The sequence below is a fragment of the Vipera berus genome (genome assembly GCF_964194415.1).
Source record: "Vipera berus genome assembly, chromosome: 1".
Taxonomy (NCBI): Eukaryota; Metazoa; Chordata; class Lepidosauria; order Squamata; family Viperidae; genus Vipera; species Vipera berus.
In genome coordinates this window covers 345,975,694-345,998,495 of record NC_138202.1, presented here as the reverse complement: position 1 = coordinate 345,998,495, position 22,802 = coordinate 345,975,694, and the positions used below count along the sequence as shown (strand labels likewise).

The window sequence follows — 22,802 nt, the reverse complement described above, 5'->3', positions numbered from 1 at the left end:
AGCATAAAGCGAAATATATTGATCTCCTCTTTGCATAAGAAGAGGCTCAGCTAAAATAATAATACCTAATAATACCTACATTTGCATGTCAAATTATACCCATGTTTAGTAGTTCACTGACTGCAGGAAAAGAGGTGGTTTTTCAACTTACAACCACAACTGAGTCCAAAGTTCCACTGCTAAGCAAGGCGGTTGTTATGTGAGTTGTGCTCCATTTTACGATCACAGGAGACTATGAAATCTAATCCCGTCTTGGATATAAAAGCCAGCGGGGAGCTTTGGGCCAGTCTCTCCAGCCTAATGGGACACGGTGGCTCAGTGGGTTGGGATGCTGAGCTTGTCGATCAGATGGTCGGCAGTTTGGCGGGTCGAATCCCGAGTGCCCCGTAACAGAGTGAGCGCCTGTTACTCGTCCCAGCTTCTGCCAACCTAGCAGTTCGAAAGCACGTAAAAATGCAAGTAGAAAAATAGGGACCACTACGGTGAGAAGGTAACACAGCGTTCCATGCGCCTTTGGCGTCTAGTCATGCCGGCCACATGACCACGGAGATGTCCTCGGACAAGCGCTGGCTCTTCGGCTTTGAAACTGAGATGAGCACCGGCCCCTAGAGTCGGAAATGACTAGCACGCATGTGCGGGGGAACCTTTACCTTTACCTTTTACTCCAGCCTAACCCACCTAACAGGATTGTTGTTGTGGGGAAAATAGGAGACCAATGTCAGGCACAAACAACCAGACACACATCAAACTAGCTACTTTATTATTCTATGCCTATTTCACAGGAATCTCCTGTTTTTTGCCTGGGAAAAACTAGGTAAGGTTCAAAGCATTAACAAAGGTCAGATCTTACCCTCTTGTGTTCACTTAATGAATCCAGACTAATTCCCTGCTTGAGGCTTTCTCCTGACTGGGATGATCTTGGGCTCAACTGGTCATAAGTCAAGGACAATCTGTATTTAATTCTCCTTCCTTATTGGAAAGCAATAAGAAAGGAAAATTAAGTACAGGTCATCCCTGACTTATGACCACTAAAGGTAAAGGTAAATGTTCCCACGCACATGCGTGCTAGTCGTTTCTGACTCTAGGGGCCGGTGCTCATCTCCGTTTCAAAGCCGAAGAGCCAGCGCTTGTCCGAGGACATCTCCGTGGTCATGAGGCCGGCATGACTAGACACCAAAGGCACACGGAACGCTGTTACCTTCCCACCGTAGTGGTCTCTATTTTTCTACTTACATTTTTTTTACGTGCTTTCGAACTGCTAAGTTGGCAGAAGCTGGGACAAGTAACAGGCGCTCACTCTGTTACGCGGCACTCGGGATTCGACCCGCCAAACTGCCGACCTTCTGATCAACAGGCTCAGCGTCCTAACCCACTGATCCACTGCGTCCCTTTATGACCACTAGGGAGCCCAAAATATCTGATGCTAAACAAGACAGTTGTTAAGTGAGTTTTGCCCCATTTTGTGACCTTTGTTGACATAGTTGTTAAGTGAATCACTGCAGTTGTTAAGTTAGCAACACGGTTGTTAAGTGAATCTGGCTTCCCCATTGATTTTCCTGGCCAGAAGAAGGAGAAGGAGATCACATGACCCTGGGACACTGCAACTGCCAAAAATACATGCAGGTTGCTAAGTGTCCAGATTTTGATCTCATGACTATGGAAGAGATGCAATGGTCCTAAGTGTGAAAAACCCTTACTTTTTTCAATGCCTTTGTAACTTCAAACAGACACTAAACAAATGGTTGTTACGTTGGGGGACTATCTGTATGTTCCCTGCTTTGAATTGTTTATAAAAATAATAAAGGTGCGATGTGGTGGTGCAGTGGTTAGAATGCAGTACTACAGGCTACTTCTTCTGACTGCCTCTCACTGGCTCAAAGTTGACTCAGCTTCCAACCTTCCGAGGTTGGTAAAAAAAAGTCCCAGATTGTTGGGGGGCAGTATGCTGACTCTCTAAACCACTTAGGGAAGGCTATAAAGCATTGTGAAGTGGTATATATGTCTAAGTCTAATGTAAATTAACATTAAAATTTAGAAATAGAATTGCACATCCTATTAGCCCAAAGCCACAGAGCAAAGCAAAGGGATGGCCCCTCCATTTGTGAATTCTGTAAACAAGCCAATACTCCAGGATCTCTCATTGCAGGGATTGAGAAACCAAGATTAAAAGTGGTCAGTTCTTAGTTTCTTTCAAGAGCAAGTAGAGCATCAACATCCAACTTTCCTAACCTTCTGGTCCAGTCCAGATATGGCTATGAAAGACTGACCTGTACTTTTTCAGAACAGCTGCGCATGGCTTCCATCAGTTTTTCCATTTGTTGGCCCTGCTCCAAGGCGTTCCTCAGGACATCCTCAGTGCTGACCAGCCGGTGTTGCAACCGGAGAATCTCTGTCTCTGAGGAAGGATCAATAAGGGAATACCGCCGCTGATCCGTGACTGCTTTTTCTTTGTCCTGGATATTTAATTTTAAAAAATAGGGATTTAGAGACATGTCTGCTCAGATCAGAATTTCTGTTGCTAAGCAAGGCAGTTATTAAGCAAATTGTGGCCGATTTTACGACCTTTTTGCCATGGTTGTTAAGCAAATCATTGCAGTTGTTAAGTGAATCATGTGGTTGTTAAGCAAATCCAGCTTCCCCTATTGACTTTGCCTATCAGAAGCCAATTGAGAAAGTTGCAAATGGCAATCACATGGCCCCAGAAGGCTACAACTGTTGTAAATACATGCTGGTTGTCAAGCATCTGAATTTTGATCACATGACCACGGGCATGCTGTAGTGGTCATGTGAGGATTGGTTGCAAGTCACATTTTTCAGGGCCATTGTAATTTTGAAAGGACGCTAAATGAAACTGGGAAGGTGTGGTAGCACAGTGGTTAGAATGCAGTATTGCAGGCAAACTCTGCCCACTGCCAGGAGTTCAATCCTGACTGACTCAAGGTTGACTCAGCCTTCCATCTTTCCAAGGTCGGTAAAGTGAAGACTCAGATTGTTGGGGGCAATATGCTGACTCTGTAAACCGCTTAGAGAGGGCTGTAAAGCACTGTGAAGCAGTATATAAATCTAAGTGTTATTGCTATTACATGTATTGGAAGCTTGAGGAAGGTCCAGAATTGACACCAAGGTGATTCATGCAATTATTCTTCTATGATGAGATGAATCATATTTCCTCCACAATGTACCTCATCAAAGCAAAACGGCCTTGCTGAAGCTTCGCATATGATGCCTATCACCTGGGCTAACCACCTCTAAATTCTCCACCCTCCCTGTCCTCACCAGGATGCTGAGTTTTTCTCGCAGTCCTTTGATGTCATCTTTGAGCTTCTGCTCCTTCAGCCTCCACTCGGCTTTGTGCACCTCACGGCTTAGGTCTCTCTGTGGGCCTGGTGAATGCCGGTTGGCTTCCATTAGCAATGCCCGCAGTTCATTCAGGCTTCTGCAGGAAGAGTGGAGAGAAGATCGGAAAGAGATCTTAAGCTGTCTGTGAGAGAGAATCTATCAAATATCTTCACGAATTTGATTCTAATACTGCTTTCGGTTGTTCCTAGATGCTAGGGAGTGAGTCAGCATTCAACATGCGGGAGGTGTATGTATATGTGTGTGCATTCTGTACACTACTCTGGCCTCCTTTAGGAGGAAGAGATTACAAAAATTATATAATTTATTTATACTTTTAAAAGTGCTATCTGACAGCTAAAAAGCCTTCCATCAATAATGAGATACTACTTAACCCAACAGAACATTGTATTTGATAGTTGCCATCTAAAAGTTAATAACCTGGGAGTCAATTATCTAAGAAGACAGTTCCATAACTGAAGTAGTAGCTGTGAGAAGGCCCTGATGCAAATCAAGGAGGAGAGGAGAAGGAAGGGGGAGGGGAGTTGGTAAATGGGTGAAGAAGGGAAGGGACAAAAAGAAAAGGAGGTAAATAGATAGGGGAAGGGAGGGGGCAGGGCAGGGCAGGGCAGGGCAGGAAAGGAAAGGAAAGGAAAGGAAAGGAAAGGAAAGGAAAGGAAAGGAAAGGAAAGGAAAAGGAATATCATTTTCTTTTTGCTACTCTAGACCAGGGGTGTCAAACTCAATTTCATTGAGGGCCGCATCAGCATTGCAGTTACCCTCAAGGGGCCGGGTGGGTATGGCCAGGGTGGGTGTGGCCTACTAGGTGGGCGTGGCTAGAGTGCGTATGGCCTGCTGGGTGGGCATGGCCAGCTCTACATCGTTCGCATCAAGGGTGCAGGAGTGGGACAGATCTGAGGGTCTCTGGCAGAAGGAGGGTCTCTGGGCCAGGGCCCAGGCAGTGGGGGCCATTCCCTCACTGTTTCCAGGATGGCTTCGCAGGCCACATGAAACCACTTCGTGGGCCGAATCCGGCCCCCGGGCCTTGTGTTTGACATGTCTGCTCTAGACCTTTCCTAAGCTAGTTTTTCTTAGTATTGTTTGGGATGGTAACTCCTTCAATTTATAACCTGCTTACTCAAAGGTTGAAAATTCTAGGTGACGTTGTCTGGAAGTTTCTGAAAAATTACTCCATTCAGGAAATCCCAGAATCATCGAATGTTTTAGTAGTCATTTCCAGTTTTAGAGTTCTACCAAACATGAACAGCCAGTACTCTGCGTGGAAGTCCAGGTTTCCTTGGAAGCACTTCTAGATTCTATTATAGAACCCTGAAATCATAACTGAGGTTCCTAATGCTCTAAATGTGTCATACGTTCTCTGGGTGGAGCAAAGACTGACCTTTCTTTTTTTAATAGCTCCTGGCTGATCAGAACCAGCTGACCAGAAGCATCGTGGGTTTTTCTTGACATTGTTTCTACATCTGCTTCCAGCCTTTTTTTTTCTTTCAACACAGAATCCGCCTTCTTGTCAGCGCTCTTGCATCTATTTTCCAGTGCTGGCAAACAGAAACAGAGAGAAGATGGTGGGGGCTGGGGGAACAGAATAAACCAAACTGGAGTCTTTGGCAAGGCAAGAAGAGAAAGGTGTTTGTATGAACCAGGTTGGGATGATACATCTGGGGTGGGGAATTTGAGACCTCCTAGATGTTGCTGAATTACAACTCTTATCAACTCTAGTCACTATAGCCAACAGATCAGAAGCAAATAAGTTGTCAAGAATTGGTGCAAAACAGATTGTGTCTCCAACAATAGAGGCACAGTATCACCTAAAAAAAGGGACGCGGTGGCTCAGTGGGTTAGGACGCTGAGCTTGTCGATCAGAAGGTCAGCAGTTTGGCGGGTCGAATCCCAAGTACAGCGTAACAGAGTGAGCGCGTGTTACTCGTCCCAGCTTCTGCCAACCTAGCAGTTCGAAAGCACGTAAAAATGCAAGTAGAAAAATAGGGACCACTACGGTGGGAAGGTAACAGAGTTCCATGCGCCTTTGGCCTCTAGTCATGCCGGCCACATGACCACGGAGATGTCCTCGGACAAGCGCTGGCTCTTTGGCTTTGAAACGGAGATGAGCACCAGCCCTTAGAGGCAGAAACGACTAGCACGCATGTGCGGGGGAACCTTTACCTTTACCTTTTTTATCACCTAAATTTGGCCACAAACAGTCATCTTAAGTGGGAGGGGTGTGTGTGTGAATTTTTCAGCTCCACCAAAGGGCCACTCATTACAAATCCCCTCCTCTGACCCAAAACATAAAAATTGTTGAACCTATGGAGCTGACGTTTTAGCCAAGTCTACCCTTCCTTTCCAACCCATTTGCTTGTTTTCTACATGTAAGGAAAATTCCTCATTAGCGTTCTTTCTTATCAGATCATCTCTATTCTGAGGGGATGCAATTTTGACACTGCATAATGTTTCCGATGCAAATTCGCAAAAATGTGGTGGTTCCACCAAAAGAGTTCCATGTTGACCAACACCAGACCAAAGAGACTTACCACTTACTTGGGCCCTTAGAGTATCTGTCTGGGAAGCAAGCGATAATACCTCTTTGTCCTTTTTACTCAATTTGTCCTGGAGATCTGTAGAAGAAAAGGAAGAGCTGAAAATACTTTGAAACCCACCCTCCACTTCACCCCACCCCCAAGCACAGAGGGATCCACATATTTAGAAGGACCTCTGGGTGCTGAGGTCCAATGTATTTAGGAGAACACCAAACTAAGGAATTATTTTTCGTCAGCCTGTGGGCAGGCTGTTTTCCAACTGCTGCATCTAACCTTCTAAAGAGGAGCAGACTGAACATACGCCAGAGTTGTAGCCTTGCAGTAGGTGACAGTACCATTTTGGGGTGAGAGGGCTGAGTTCTGAGCAAAGCATTTAGATGAAAAGAGTGAGGGATGACCCAGGCAGGTGGGTCAACTTCAGTCAGATGAGTGACACATTATTTATATTTATATCCAAGATCCCCCAAAGTGATGCACTCTTACCTTCCATGGCTTGTTTCATCTTGATTTTTTCTTCTGAAATGTCATTTGTTCCAATCATCTAATGTAAAAAAAAACAACCGTAAGCAAACTAATAAACGGTTGGCTTTGGTTAATATGAATTGAATGAAGAATGTGCAGATTTGCATATCCATCAGACCTTTTGGATAACGCTTGAAATCAATTCTACTGGAGCTTTTCATGTTTAGGCCTACGTGTGCCATCGAATCAGTTTTGACTCCTGGCAACTGCCTAGACAAGTTCCTGAAGACTTCTTGGCAAGGTTTTTCAGAAATGGTTTGCCATTGCCTCCTTCCTAGGGCTGAGACAGAGTGACTGGCCCAAGATCACCCAGCTGGCTTCGTGTGTAAGCAGGACTAGAACTCCCGCTCTCTCAATTTCTACTATGGTGACTTAACCACTACACAAACTGGCTCTCTTCCATGTTTATGTCTTCCACTAATTTATGACAGACATGGTCAGTTTTATACATACTCTCCAGTAAAGGTCTAATGTTTTGCTTTTATTGTATCAAAGTCAACCTCATGAACTATTCAAACAAGCTTTGTAACCTCTGAATGAATAAATGATGCATCTTAATAAAACATACATAAGCTTTCTCTCTTGCACGCAATCAAATTTTGTGGCTTGCAACAATCAAACCAGAAGTTGTGTAGCTAGCAGTTATCACCTGTGGACTCAAACTGACCTATGAACCCTCAAATCAGTTTCCTGTCTTAACAAAACCATTGTTTCCAGCTTCAACAGAAGCTATATTCAATTCAATTCAAATCATAATTTCATAGCTTGCCTTATTCCAAAGTTGAGGAACAGGGAGTTATGCCATAGCTTTACTGATCGTCCTCAATTTATTGTGGTCATTAAGCAAACCCCTTATTGACTTTGTTTGTCGGAAGCTGTCTGGGAAGTTGCAAATGGCAATCACATCACCTGGGGGAATGCTACAACTGGTGTAAATACATCCCAGGTTGCCAAATGCTCCGATTTTGATCACATGATGGTGAAGATGATGTGACAGTCATAAATGCAAGGGCTGGTCATAAGTCATAAGTCACTTCTTTCAGTGCCATTCATTACAAGAGCCTTGGTGGAGCAGTGGGCTAATGCCTCCTTACCCACCGGAGTGGTCCCTATTTTTCTACTTGCATTTTTTACGTGCTTTCGAACTGCTAGGTTGGCAGAAGCTGGGACGAGTAACAGGCGCTCACTCTGCTACGTGGCACTCGGGATTCGACCCGCCAAACTGCCGACCTTCTGATCGACAAGCTCAGCGTCCTAACCCACTGAGCCACCACGTCCCTAAGTAACACCAGCTGCCTGCAATTAGTGCAGGTTCACATCCCACCAGGCTCAAGGTTGACTCAGCCTTCCATCCTTCCGAGGTAGGTAAAATGAGGACCCAGATTGTTGGGGGCAATAAGCTGACTTTGTAATAATGCCGCTGGGGGGGGGGGGGGCGAAAGACCTAATAAGCAGGCATATACATAGAATGAAGGCTATTGCTAAGCACATTGTGCTTTAGATTGTAAGCCGCCCTGAGTCTTCGGAGAAGGGTGGGATATAAATGGGATTAAAATAAATAAATAAAATAATTGTAACTTTAAATGGTTACTAAACGAATGGTTGTTAAGTTGTTGTTAGCTGTGAAGTCATGTCCGACCCATCGCGCCCCTATGGACAACGTTCCTCCAGGCCTTCCTGTCCTCTACCATCTTCTGGAGTCCCTTTAAGCTCACGCCTACTGCTTCAGTGACTCCATCCAGCCACCTCATTCTCTGTCGTCCCCTTCTTCTCTTGCCCTCAACCTTTCCCAGCATTAGGCTCTTCTCCAGTGAGTCCTTCCTTCTTATTAGGTGGCCAAAGTATTTGAGTTTCAACTTCAGGATCTGGCCTTCTAAAGAGCAGTCAGGGTTGATCTCCTCTAGGACTGACCGTTTTGATCGCCTTGCAGTCCAAGGGACTCGCAGGAGTCTTCTCCCACACCATAGTTCAAAGGCCTCAATTCTTTGGCGCTCAGCCTTTTTTATGGTCCAACTTTCACTGCCATACATTGCAACTGGGAAGACCATAGCCTTGACTATACGCACTTTTGTTGACAGGGTGATGTCTCTGCTTTTTAGTGTGCTGTCTAGATTTGCCATGGCTTTCCTCCCGAGGAGCAAGCGTCTTTTAATTTCTTGGCTACAGTCCCCATCTGCGGTGATCTTGGAGCCCAGGAAAATAAAATCTGTCACTACCTCCATTTCTTCCCCATCTATTTGCCAGGAATTGAGAGGGCCGGATGCCATGATCTTGGTTTTCTTAATGTTAAGTTTGTTGTTAAGTTAGCAGATATTTAAAGTTTGAATTCCTTTCTCTGTTGGATTTCACCAAGTTGAGATTACTGAATGTCTTCGTACTGCAACCATTCAGCTATGTTCAGAATAAGCTCTCTACAGTCCTCCCTATGTTACCATTGGCACATTCTTCCTCTTATATTTCTCCATTTTCTCTTACTTTAATCCTTGAAATAGACTATGGTATCTCCCTTTTTAAAAATTACTTTTGACTTGTTTCCCTAGCTATGCCCTTCAATGAAACCTCAATGCTCTCTGAGCTGGGTTGTTTTCTTGCAGAAATTTCATTACCTAAACTAGGTAACATCATCAGTGCTAATGATGCTCTAGCACTGATGATGTTACCTAGTTTGGTAATAAAATGTCTGCAAGAAAACAACCCAGCTCAGAGAGCACCAAGGATTTCTCATTTCCACCCTGAGCTACAAATATTTTCCTTTAATGAAACCTCATTTTGAAGAATTAATTGGGGGAAGGAGGTCTCCAGAATTCTAAAAAAATCCTTTGAATTTAAGAATTTGTCAGAAAATTGTAATTGATGTCGCTTGAGTAACAAGGTCATGAAAATGACAATAATGACAGAAATCATGCAATTCAATAAATTACAATAGTATGCTATTATTATGCAAATGATACACACAATTAAATTTGTCCACTGCATGAAAATTCTGGAAAATTAAGGTTTTATGGTTACCCAGATTTAAAGTGATAGATCACTATCCCAGTCTGTTCCCCTTCCTCCTCATGAATAGTTCCTCGATACTCTGAATTAGTTTGTAAATGCTCAAGAGAAGAACCTACTTATCCTATTTCAGTTCATAAGGAGTAATAAATGTTGATTCATTAATTTAAGAATTAAATATGGCAAACAAAGTAGAATCCTGAATGAAAATGTCCAATTAATCCACCTGCCTTGCCAGTGGAACTTCCCGTTGAAGGAATTCAAGCTGCCCCACATAGTGACCAGTTTGGGGTTTTTTTGGGGGGGGGAAACCATCTAGCTTACACTGCTTAAATATTGTATTATTTAACTTATATATTAATATGTAAAAGCAGGGCTTTTTTTCTCATAGAACGCTCAGAACGGAGTTCCGGCACCTTTTTTGGATGGAACCTTGTAGGGTAGGCAAGGTGGGTTGTATGACATGTGTGAGTTCCGGCACCTTTTTCTTTTACAAAAAAAGCACTGTGTAAAATAAAACATAAAAGAGAAAAGGAAGGAGCCATGGCAAATTTCTTTTAAAAAGCAAAAGCTTCTCATGGTCTTTTAACTCAAATACTCACATTGGTAGGTTGGGAACAGTGGAGTGGCTCTGTGGAGTGCAGTTTATTCTCTAACACAAGAACTTTCTCCTGTAACCGCTGAATCTCCTGTTTACTCTGAAGCTCAGTTTTCTGCAGCGTCTCATAGTCCAGCATCTTTTTCTCAGCCAAGGAGATCTGCTCTTTCAAGAAAGCGATGGCTTGTGCCTGGTCTTTGTAATCACTGTGTAGCTTCTCCAGCTCATGAACTCTGAGGTCAGCATCTCGACACTTATCCTTCAGGTCCTGAAGTTCCATAAGCTGCTGGTTTGTTTTGGTTTCCAACTGGGTCTTCCAATTGTTGTTGCTTTCTTCCATTTCCTCCTTGACTTCTTGTACCTTCAGCTTAAGGCTTTCCTTCTCTTTAATATGAACCACCATCTCAATGTCGTGCTTGGCTTTTAGGTTCTCCAGCTCTAACTGGTGCTCCAATTTGATACTTTCCACCACAGCTTTCAGCTCCACTATTTCCTTATGCTGGCTGTCAGAGCCTGTGTTCAAAGTAGCCTTGAGGTCCTCCAGTGACTTCTGATGGTCTGATGCTAACGTATCCAGCTTTGACTTCCAATTGTCCATTAAGCCCATGTTCTCATTGGTGGCCTGCTGAACTTTTTGCTTGAGATCCACAATTTCTTGGGAGTACTTTTCATTGAGAGCTTTCAACTTTTCAACCTCCTGCTGGTGCTTCTTCAAAGTCCTCTCATACTTCTCTTTCAGTTGGATACTCTCTTTCTGGTGCTCTTTGTTGGCTGAAAACAGCTGGTCACGTAAGCGGAAAGTTTCCGTCTGAAGGCCCAGGCTGTGATCTGGAGACTCTGGCTGATGGGAATTCTTTAAACATTGCCGCAACTCCTCAACCTCACTTTGTCTTAAGGTCAACTCTTCCTCGAGCTGAAGGATTCTTGACTTCTCTGCCACGGTAGTTAACTGAAAGAGATTATTAAAAGGATAAAGGCATGCATTGGAATCAGTGCCTACATTTTCATATGCAATTGTGGGTAACCTGCAGCCCTCCAGTTGTCATTAAAATGCAGTTGACCATCATCCATCCAAAACCACTGGCTAGGACTGATGGAGTTCAACAACATCTGGATGGCCATAGTTTCCCTGTACCTGAAAATCCAAGAGCTTCTTCACTCATCGTGGAAGCTTTCTTTTTTTAAAGTATATTACTGTATTATATAAGATCTTCTAGGGATGCATAAAGGTGTTAACCAGCCCTTCCCAATCTAATGCACGATCAACATCGCTTTCTGGGTTCTCAAAATACCTTGAGCATAAATTAGCAAATAGTTACAGTAGGTTACATTTTAACCAACTTGCCTAAATAAATTATGGAAATGACTTTTGTGTTGGTATCACTAATATCGTATAGCCTGGACAGAAGAGCGATTACAAATATCTTAAGTAGCATATTGGCATTTTTCTGCTACCAAATGTGTGAAAAAGCTCTTAGAAAAGGAATTGCAGCTTACAAATACCTATGCGGTAAAATAGATTTCATTCTCTGAAGGCTTTAGATTTTTGTTTTTTGTTTTTGCACCAGGGTAAATTTTCCATTGAGCTTTCTTTCTTTTGGAATTAGACCATGTTCAATTCTGTCTTTTGCAATTTTCTAAAAAGCAATAGGAAAAACTCTTTTGCCTAGATACATCACCGCTTCTCTTTAAAAATACAAACATGGTCTGTACACCAGTCTCCTGTAATCTGGCGATATCCCTACGGTAGGGATGAAAATTCCACAGTTTGCAATCAGAATAGCCACTGGAAAAATGAGTGGAGATGAGACAGCAAAGTTATGAAGTGGCAGGATGGCATGTACCAATTCAGATATCTGATGGGAGACCACAGTTGAGATATTTGTGAAAATATGGATCTATATGGATACAGCTTCTTATGAGAAGAAAAACTGTCAAAACTTTGCAGCTTCTAAAAATTACTTCCTTGGAAAAAGTGTTTCCCATCTTCTTCTCAAGCAGCTTGAAATGTCTTTAGAAATGGTCTTATTTCTGAGCTCAGGTTTAAGTTAGAATTATTCTTAATGATAGTTGGAGATGTTGTCCTCTGTGGCCTCTTGTTCCAGCACCCCAAAGCCTCCCTCACTGTCCACACTTTCCTAGGAAGAGCCCCCACTGATGTTGTACCTTGGGATTTAATAGAAGTATGAGAAGGCATTGGGGACAGTAGTGTACAACAAAAGACAGGATATTGACATATACGCTTTGGCCTCTTTGTAATAAAAAAATGCAAGCATAACAACACTTTACCCATAAGAATTTAAGACACGTCTCTTCCACTTTAAAGGGAATGTTTAAAAACATTTTTTTCTCAGATTAAATGAGAATTGGAAGAAAATAACAGAGGATGTGTTTTATGCACAAATCCCCTTTCCCCTCCCCATAAAACATTACTCACTTGCTGTCTGAAATACCACAGCTGAGCCTCCCCAAATTAGGATTCCATTGCACCACTGGTGTGATGCTGCAATGCAACATTTTGACCATAGTCTATTCCCTCTATCAACTCTGCCTTCCCAGGTACCATCTTCACCACTTATAGAGATCAGTGTTTCTCAAACTTGACAACTTTAAGACATATGGACTTCAACTCCCAGAATTCCTCAGCCAGCATGCCAGCTAGCTAACGAATTCTGGAAGTTGGAAGTCCATATGCCTTAAAAGTTGCCAGGTTTGAGAATCACTGCAGATTAAATACCTCAAGACTTGAGTGATTAGCAGGTGTGCTGGGCAGCTTTTGAAAACTTACTCCTTCAGTCCCAGCATTCTCCATCTTGAAAACAAACCTTTTGTTCAGTACAGTGGACTGCTGAAAGTATAAAGTAAAGTAAAGAAAAATAATAATAAATGCCATCATTCTTGTCCACTGATATACCTGATTGTTCCATAAGGCTATTAAAAGGCATTTCAACTCTCAGCCCTAACCTGCTAAATTAGGTAATGTCAAATTTGGGTTTGCTCAGTTGTTCTATAGCAGGGGTCTTCAAACCTGGCCCTTTTATGACTTGTGGACTTCAACTCCCAGAATTCCTCAGCCAGGCATGCTGAGGAGTTGAAGTCCACAAGTCATAAAAGGGCCAGGTTTGAAGAGCCCTGTTCTATAGTCACTGACTCTTTGTTCACCACATAGTTTACCCTGGTGTAAAAGGAGGTATAAGCCAGCCAGCCAACCAACCAACCAACCAACCTCCCACCCACCTATGGAAATTGGTTAGAGGTCATTAACAGAAATGTTCGAAAGGAATACGTAAGGAATGGTGCTTGATGTATAAGCAAACAGCTGACTATGGTTAATGTTTAATGATGGGCTTAAAAGCAGCTGGGAAACTGATGGGGCACAGCACATTCGGTTTATGAATCATGGTTAAAAACGGAAATAAGAGAAAAATCTGGCAATATGGGCTGCTTCACTGAATTGACTCCAATACTAGCTCTAAACATTCAGAGTTGAAAGTTAGAGAAGGACTCAAGTTTCTGATCCAAACCTCTGCTTAAGAGAGGAAAGTCATAGCATCTTACAAACAGCTACCCATTTGAAGCCACAGCAAGGAAGTCTCTGCCTATCTGCCACACAATAATCAATGTCACTGTTGAACTGCTCTTATGTCTCCAATTGTTTCTGCTGGGGTTCATCTGAGATCTACTCTCCTCTATCAAAATCTCATGAAATTTAATCCTGAGATGAGGATGGCTCTAACCCTGTTTTGGAAGGTCTTAAAAACCTGGCAATATGCCGGGCCTGGAGTCCCAAATGTGTGAAGGATTCTGTTTCCTGGCTTTTTTGATACTGATGAATTCTAACATCTCTTGACTGCTATTTATATTTTCTATTTTATTTATATTTATTTTATTTAATATTTAACTTCTTTTTGTATAGTGTTTTTAATTGTTTGGCTTTTATGATTGTTTGCAGCCTAGAATCACTGGTTTGAGGTGTGCGTATATACACATTGAATAAATAAACACCAGAACTCAAAAAGCAAACAAACAAAAATATAAATGTAAACCTACTCCTTGGGGTAGCAAAAATTAAACCTTTGCCTCTTCCCATGTTTTACAGCAGCAGATCACACTGATTAGGTGATAGATGCTAATCTTAAAATAAGCCACATTATATTTTAGTGTGATAGATGAACCTTATCAAGAGAAGGAATTTTCCTAAGCGAAATCCAACTCAGAACCCTCTTTTCCTCTCTGAACGTTTATTAATAAATGAAGTAAATTGCCCAGAATGTTCTAACGTTCATTCACTCCAAAAGAATGCTTTTGGCAGAACCAAAGAGCCAGACTTCATTCCCATAAAATTCCTCAACTGGTGAGAAGGAATAAATTGATTTTAAAACTAAAAATCTTAAGTACAGACATCAATACAGGCATGTCAAACTGCCAGCCCACGGGCCGGATGCATCACACCAAAAACACGCCTATCCCATTGCCGGCAATGGGGAAAAAGTCATGATATGCTGCGCAACATCATGTGATGTCGTGAATTTGACATGCTTGCCCTAGAGAGTTAACATCTGGACAGCAGCATTTACACAGATGATACTTTTCTACATAACAAAGAGACGTAGCCCTCCATTTTGAACAGCAACTGTGTTTTGGAAATTACTTCCTTTATACATATGAACTAGTATAGCTCCGTTTTATGCATATTGGCATTACCTTTTGTACTGATAATTTTTAGGGGTTTTTTTGAGGGAAGAATGGCTATAGCAGCACAACCTGATTTACTTTTATTTATTTTTGAAGTTATATTCCACTCATCTCCAGTAGCTTGAAGTAAAATTACAGATACTTAACAATAATTCAAATTCAATCTAACAAAACCGTAATAAAAGACACTAAGGAGAAAAACTCCAAAGGACTATGTGAATAAGCCACTTTCCCAGTTTTGTATATAGAGATAACAGTGAAAGAAACAAACAAAAACTGAATCATTTTTGTATATATGAGTCCTATGTCCAGTAACAAAATTACCATACATCTCTGATCACAACCATGGGTAAATCCTGGCATCATCAAAGGTGAAAATCACAAATTAAAAATAATGCACATCATAAAGGCTTCTTTTCCTTTTAAAGATACTTCAGATTTCACAAAAGATTTATAGATGGGGTTGAGAACCAGTGGTTGGTACAGTGGCTAAACTGGACTAGAACAGGAGAGACCTGGGTTCGGGTTAACCTCACTCTCCATTAGAAATTCACTGGGTGACCTTCAGCTTCTATTCTTCTCTCTCAGCCAATATAGTGTAATGGTCATCATGCTGGACTAGGAGTGGGAGATCCAGGATCTAGTCTCCCTTAGTCACAGAAGTTTCCCTGGAGACTTTGAGCCAATTCCAAGAGTCAATGTGGCACACTGCTACACGTGGTGAACTACAGCAGGGGTCCCCGGCCTGTGGGCCACAGCCCACTAATGGGCTGTGAAAGGTTTGCAACCGGGCCGCAAAAATGGCTGGTGAGCGCATGCACATGCATCCTCACTTGCGCAAACAGCAGGCGAGAGGGCGTGCACACGATCCATTGAAGTGAGCGGCAGGCACGCATGCATGCCACTCACACAAATGGAATTGTGCATGTGCTTGCCGGCCACTCACATGGAAACAGCCTCTCTCCCCTCTCCCCGCCGGTCCGCAAAGCTGGAAACACTGGGGAACTCTGAACTATAGTACTCCATGACTTTCAACCATTCATTTAACAACCATTCAAAGTTCTAATGGCACCGAAGAGAATGACAACCAGAACATGCATCCTCACAGTCACGTGACTAAAATTAGGGTATTTACAATGGTTGCATGTCCCAGGGTCATATGATCGCCATTTATGACATTCCTAGTTGGCTTCCCATAAGTAAAGCCTGGGGGGGAGCTGGATTTGCTTAAGGACTGAAGTGATTTGCTTAACAACTGTGGCAAAAACAGGTCGTAAAATTGGGCACAACTCACTTAACAACTGCCTTACTTAACAATAGAGATTCCACAATTATAACCCAATTGTGGTCATAAATCAAGGACTACCGGTACAAGAAACATACCCCTAGTCCAGGGGTCTTCAAACTTGGCCCTTTTATGACTTTGGACTTCAACTACCAGAATTCCTCAGCCAGACACGCTGGCTGAGGAATTCTGGGAGTTGAAGTCCACAAGTCATAAATGGGCCATGTTTGACGATCCCTACCCTAGTCTATCTTCAGCCGTTAAAATCCAACCTACTTCAAGGGGATCCTGTTGTGGGGATAAAATAAAGGAAAATCTCCATGGAAACTATTTCAATCTCTTGGGAGAAATCTAACAAAAATAAGTCTAATGAATACTTTTTTTAAAAAAGTGGTACTCAGAAGCTATGTCTAACTATGGGATTAAGCATTACGCATAAAAATATAACATCCTAGAAGACTAAGCCCCAAATCCAGAATGCCTGATTCTAGTTGCTGAGTGGGATTTTAATTTGGAAAGTTCATATTTTTCTGAATCTTTTGTAGAATTTAGGTAAATTTGTCAAATTTGAAAACAGTCCATAAAAAGGACCTACCTTGAACTTTCCATAAAGCCTGATGGCATTTTTTAGTTCATGGTGTTATAGCACTTAGCAACTAATATACCGCTTCACAGTGCTTTACAGCCCTCTCTAAGCAGTTTAACAGAGTCAGCATATGGCCCCCAACTTTCTGGGTCCTCATTTTACCAACTTCGGAAGGGTGGAAGGCTGAGTCAACCTTGAACTGCCGAACTTGCAGGCAGAATTAGCCTGCAATATTGTATTCTAACCACTGCGCCACCACGGATCTTTATCATGAGATACTATTAATGTGTCCTAATACTTATGTATCTACTACACTTATCTGCAGCTTGATTGGGCCTTTCAAATCCCCTGTTCCCTTGGATGACTCCACAGGAACCAAAGCAGGGTGCCAGGCATGAAATACACTCAAGACTTTGAATATGACTTGATGGTACATGATAAAGACAGCATTTCTAAGCCTATTCTGAGTTAGTATCCAAATGAGCAATTATAGGATCCTCTTGCACTCTAAGATCCAGAATTTAAAAACACGCAGGCTATTCATAAATTAAGTTAGATTAAATTAGGATCGATGAAAAAGGCATAGCAAAGAGATTCTCAGGGATCCAGCTTTATCTGTTTCTAAAACCATTCCTTTGGATAAGAATCCTGACGCCTACATGCTTGTTTTTACCATGCTTTCCAAAATGCTGGACCTGCAGAGTTAAGTTATGGTGCAGAATTCCTGGGTCCCAAGTAACTCTGCATTGGTGATGGGTGAATACAGATTGCCATTTACCAAGTGTCAAGTCACGTGCAGAGAATTGTATGGAAAGAGTTGGTGGCGGTGGGCTTCAGGTGAGAAAAAAAAGGGGGAATAAATTGTGCCAGTTCCCTGCTTTCCAACAGGGTGTGATTATGAGGTTAGAGACAAAACAACAGCCTCTTATTTATGGGATACCACCATGAATAGAGAAAAACTGCTTGCAAAGCCAAGTACCTATCATTAGGTAAATAGCTTTCTGTATTCAACCAATGATTATTGTTAAACTGGATAATGAGTGGTAAAGTCAGTCCAATCCAAATGATATGCATGAAAAGCTGCAGAATGGAAATCAAAGGAAGGATTTGTCCGATAGACCAAGAAGGCAAAACTACAGAGTCATCTCCAGAGAAATGGAGAAGAGATTGTGGGGAGCGGGGGGAGTAAAATTGCAAAACAAGACGTTAACATGAAACATGGAAGCTTAATTATCAACATAGCCAGCAAGCAATTGGATCTGCAGGCATTGGCTAGCATGAGATCGGGCAGCGAAGGGGGTTGGGTGGATTACCCTGCTTTCCTCCAATTCTCTGAGAAGCTTTGCTGCCTGGGTCTTCTCAAACAGGAGACTCTGTTCGAGCTCCCGTATTCGAGCATGCTCCATCTGCGTCTGAGTCTGGTCACCCATCAGGAAGGAAACCAAAGGAAGAAAAGAAAGCAAACAGGAGAAAGAGAGTGGAGAACAAGGGAATAATAATAATAATAATAACCGTAATGGAGATGCCTGCAAATTATCTTCTTCAATATACAAAGTGAAGAAAGACAGTTTACACAATAAGAGGTGGGGAGGACAAGGTAGGTTAAGACAGGGACAGCCATCCACACAAGATGCAAGGTAAGGAAGTTTTCAAGTCAATCCTCTTCACAACTGCAAACACAGACACAAACTATTAAATGCATTGGTGTACATCCCTCATGTCACAACTGCAGCTGAATTCCCCTCCCAAACAGCTCAAACAGCAGCTCCAGACAGTCTCCCCTTGAATCGGTTATTGTTCTAGAGAGACAAGATGCTCAGCCATAATTCAAGTCCAGCCTGGGAACTTTGCTCACCCCAAAATCATGATCTGAGAACCACTGAGTCAGATGCATCAGGGGAGCTGTTTTTGAAAAGCATTGATCTTAGAAGTCTCTTCTTTGCATCCATCCTAGTGTGCACAAGCTATTTATCCATGGGAACATGGATAACATATCTGAGGGAACACCTCCTGCCGGCATCAAGTTCCCTTTGTCCTGTGCGCTCCCACAGGGAGGGCCTTCTCAGGGTGCCGCCGGCAAAAGATTGCTGGCGGGCAACACCCAGGGAGAGGGCCTTCTCTGTGGGTGCGCCTGCCCTTTGGAACCAGTTACCCGTAGAGCTCAGGACTGCCCCTGATTTTCGTTCGTTCCGCCGGGACCTGAAGACCTGGCTCTTTGAGCTTTCCGGCCAGGACTGAGAATTTTAATTTTTAACTTATTGTAACTGGGTTTTAATTAGAGTTACAGGGGTTTTATATTTTACTCAAGGATAATTTAATTATTTTAATTGTTATTAACTTTTTTGTATTGTAGTGTTATTTTTAATTGCCTTGTGAACTGCCCTGAGTCCTATGGGAGAAGGGCGGTATATAAGTTCAATAAATAAAATAAATAATAATAAATAACACAAAATATATTGTGGCTATTTATGTGCGTTTGGATCACGAACTGAACGTTGGAATTAAGATACATTAAGCCTTATTTGTCCAGGTCAGACTGCCAGCAGATGTATGAATGCTGTATTAGTTGGTGCTTAACGTAATATGCATTCCCTTCTGAATTAAATCTAATTTTAATCTAGGAAGAGATATGAGCAATTTCCTATACCAGCCTTCCCAAAGCTTGTGCCTTCCAGATGTGTGGGAACTGGACTATCATGATTGCTAATGAATGAAGCTGCAATTCAACACATCTGGAGCACTAGAGCATTTTCTTGGGAGCAAGTCCCATTGAAATCAATAGGGCTTAGTTCTAAGTACACATATACAGCATGGTACTGATAACCATTCAGAACAGTAAAACATCTCCTAGAACAGGGGTCTTCAAACTTGGCCCTTTAATGACTTGTGGACTTCAATTCCCAGAATTCCTCAGCCAGCATGCCTGGCTGAAGAATTCTGGAAGTTGAAGTCCACAAGTTAAAAAAGGGCCAAGTTTGAAGACCCCTGTCCTAGAAGAAAGGTGAATATAAGAATCCTGTTGGGTTTTATATAATCTTTGTTGAAATAAGAGTTTACAAAGTAGAGTAAGCTGGCGACACCATTTTCCCTACTTACTAGGACTCAGACAGATTCTGTTTAAATTAGAAATAAAACTAGAATAAAGAAATCCCCATACATGATCTTCATCCTTGCTTATGATTTGATCTGCATGCTAATTTACTGAGCCAAACAAGTTCCAAAATTGTTCAAAATAAGCAAATAAAAACTGGAATCCTTCTTTTTAGTTATTGACTATAAGAATATAGTCGTATTCTCTGTGGGGCACCCTTCGATGTTATTTTGCCTATGCTATGCCGCAAAACACACGTAAGAGCCTGCATTAGCCAATCAAAACTCAATTTATTAAAAGACAGTGAGTTAACAAGTAATCAGTACAGAGGGGATCACCAATGCTTCAGGCTAGTGTATAAATGTTAATAAAGAATGGCCATGCTGTCGATTACCTCCAAATCTCCCTTTGTAATGGATTCTTCCTCAACTCGGAACTGCAAATCCTCTACCTTCCTGTAAAAGAAGGGAAAAGTCAGCAGAAAGCAGTAACGCGAAAAAATTTCCAAAGTTATTACATCCGTTCTCTTATAGTAGAGATGGCGAACCTATGGCACAAGTGCCAGAGGCGGCACTCAGAGCCCTCTCTGTTGGCATGCCTGCCGCTGCTGCCAGCAGCTCTCGCAGCTCCATTAGGCCACTGCCGGTGCCCGGAGCAGCAGCCCCGCCCAGCACAAAGGAGGCGAAGCAGCTGGCTAGCAAGCTCGAGGAGAGGTGCACGCACTCGCTGGCCTCTGTGGGGGGGGGGCTGATGGTGTCAGGCAGCAGCTGCCCCTTCCTCACCTTGCCTTGCCCCGCAGCAATGGCACCCCCGCCCTACCCCATGCCTCACCCTGCAGGATGAGCCTCCTGCCCACCGCCCCACCCACCACAGACCCCCCTGGATCTCCCCCAATCCTGCCCAGCCCCCACAGGCATTCCCCCACGAGCAACATCAAGGTGGCCACGCCCACCCTGGCCATACCCACCTAGTCTGCCATGACCACTGCAGCCACACCCACCCAGTGGGCCACGCCCCCCCGCCCCACAATGCTGATGCGGCCCTGGCACTTTGCAATAAATAAGTGGGTTTTGGGTTGCGGTTTGGGCACTCGGTCTCTACATGTTTCGCCATCACTGTCTTATAGCATATAGCTCAAATTATGAAATGGAATTCAAACAAGCTGATTTATTGCTGTTTTAAATAACAGGATCTATTTATCGCTTCATAGTGCTTTACAGCACTCTGTAAGCCAGGGGTCTTCAAACTTGGCAACGTTGGCTGAGGAATTCTGGGAGCTGAAGTCCACAAGTCTTAACATTGCCAAGTTTGAAGACCCCCTGCTCTAAGCAGTTTACAACATCAGCATATTGCCGCCAACGGTCTGGGTCCTCATTTTACCGACCTCGGAAGAATGGAAGGCTGAATCAACCTTGAGCTGGATGAGAACTGCTGACAAGTCAGCAGAATTAGCCTGCAATACTGCAATCTAACCACTGCGACATTAAGCTTGTTTATTTGCCTTCTCCTAGGCCAGGGGTAGGCAACCTCGGCTCTTTTATGACTCATGGACTTAGCATAGCTGACTCAGGAATTCTGGGAGTTGAAGTCCCTGAGTCATAAAAGAGCCGAGGTTGCCTACCCCTGTCCTAGGCAAACAATCCATATTTCACATTCGTTCTATTTTCAGCTCCCCAACCCTCAAATAGTAGATACCTTTTCTCCTCTTCTAACTGGTTCAGCAGCTCGACTTTCTCCTTCTGTGATCCATCCAGCAAGGCGCGTGCTCTCTGCAAATTTCCCTCGGTTTCAGTTACATACTAAAAATGAAACAAAAAAGAAAGCCCCATCAATCTTCCAACATTGTACATATTAACACCGACATAATTTCACTACTGTTAGCTTTTATTCTTGCCCATTAAGAAGAGGAAATGACCAAAACAAATGAACCTGACAAACATTAGTTTTCCATAAATGATTTTACTTCTGCCTTTTTGTCCCCAGACGTTCTGGAGATATTTGACAAGGCAGCCTGGCAATTTTCCATCACAAGGCCCACCAGACAGCGGCATATTTACTTAACAGTTTTATTCAACATTTAATAATTTCTGCAAGAGTTCTAAAAATCTACCTGCGGCCTTGGGTGTGCACGCACAAATACATGGAAAAGCATAAACTCGAATCAGAACAATAGCATTATGGGTTTAATCTACCTGGACAAGGCTGTTAGCAGCATGTGAGCAAAATCTGTTAAGATCACCTTATTGGTATAGAAATAGTCCTCGGATTACAACCATCTGTTTGAAGTTACAATGGCACTGAAAAGAATGACTTATGACCGTTTTTCACACTTACACCGTTGCACCACCCCATGGTCATTCGATCAAAATTTGGCCGCTTGGCAACTGGTACATATTTATGATGGTTGCAGTGTCCTGGAGTCATGTGATCATTTTTTATGGTGATCCTCACCATGACCTTCTGACAAGCAAAGTCATTGGAGAAGCCAGAATCACTTAATAACTGGATTGCTGATTTAACAATTGCAGTCATTCACTTAACAACTGCGGCAAGAAAAGTTGTAAAAGGGGGCAAAACTCACTTAACAACTGTCTTGTTCAGCAACAGAAATTTTTGTTCTATTGTGGTCATAAGATGAGGACTACCTGTACACTGTTTAGTGTTTGGTTTCCTGATCTTGGCAACTTCCAGGTGTGTGGGCTTTAACTTTCAGAGTTCTCATTGATGTCCCTGCTGATTCTGGAATTCGGGAATTTGAAGGCCATCCACCTGGACATTGCCACGGTTGGGAAAGCTTGCTTTAGGTCAAGGGCAGACAACCTTGGCTCTTTTATGACTCGTGGACTTCAACTCCCAGAATGCCTGAGCCAGCCACGCTGAGGAGAAATGGAGAGGTTTCCATGCTGAGCCATGCTGGCTCAGGCATTCTGGGAGTTGAAGTCCACGAGTCGTAAAAGAGCCAAGGTTGCCTACCCCTGCTTTAGATAAAGCTTGGTGAATAACAAATAACAAATGATTATTTCTGCTAATAGTGATGGACCTTTTTTGTGCTTGCAAACCGAAATCACACTTAGTGCTTAATAATGAATAATTCAGTGTGTTATAAATCAGATGCTTTTCCTTCCTGGCTTCTTATC

General features: G+C 42.8%; 1 protein-coding gene across 5 annotated transcripts in view; it reads right to left on the bottom strand.

The window, feature by feature from the left end:
- Positions 1 to 22,802, bottom strand: part of CLIP2 (CAP-Gly domain containing linker protein 2) — a 96,997-nt gene that overhangs the window by 5,077 nt on the left and 69,118 nt on the right. For 3 of the 5 annotated variants that reach the window (XM_081324835.1, XM_081324834.1, XM_081324837.1), the window contains exons 7-15: positions 21,361 to 21,464; positions 20,060 to 20,120; positions 12,746 to 12,856; positions 10,013 to 10,957; positions 6,375 to 6,432; positions 5,886 to 5,969; positions 4,736 to 4,892; positions 3,277 to 3,436; positions 2,268 to 2,453 (exon numbers count right to left, since the gene is read on the bottom strand). In XM_081324835.1, the coding sequence (XP_081180961.1) occupies positions 2,268 to 2,453; positions 3,277 to 3,436; positions 4,736 to 4,892; positions 5,886 to 5,969; positions 6,375 to 6,432; positions 10,013 to 10,957; positions 12,746 to 12,856; positions 20,060 to 20,120; positions 21,361 to 21,464 (1,866 nt within the window). Of the gene's footprint in view, positions 1 to 2,267; positions 2,454 to 3,276; positions 3,437 to 4,735; positions 4,893 to 5,885; positions 5,970 to 6,374; positions 6,433 to 10,012; positions 10,958 to 12,745; positions 12,857 to 17,887; positions 17,993 to 20,059; positions 20,121 to 21,360; positions 21,465 to 22,802 lie in introns of all 5 variants that reach the window. The other 2 variants (XM_081324836.1, XM_081324838.1) reach the window with 2 other exon arrangements.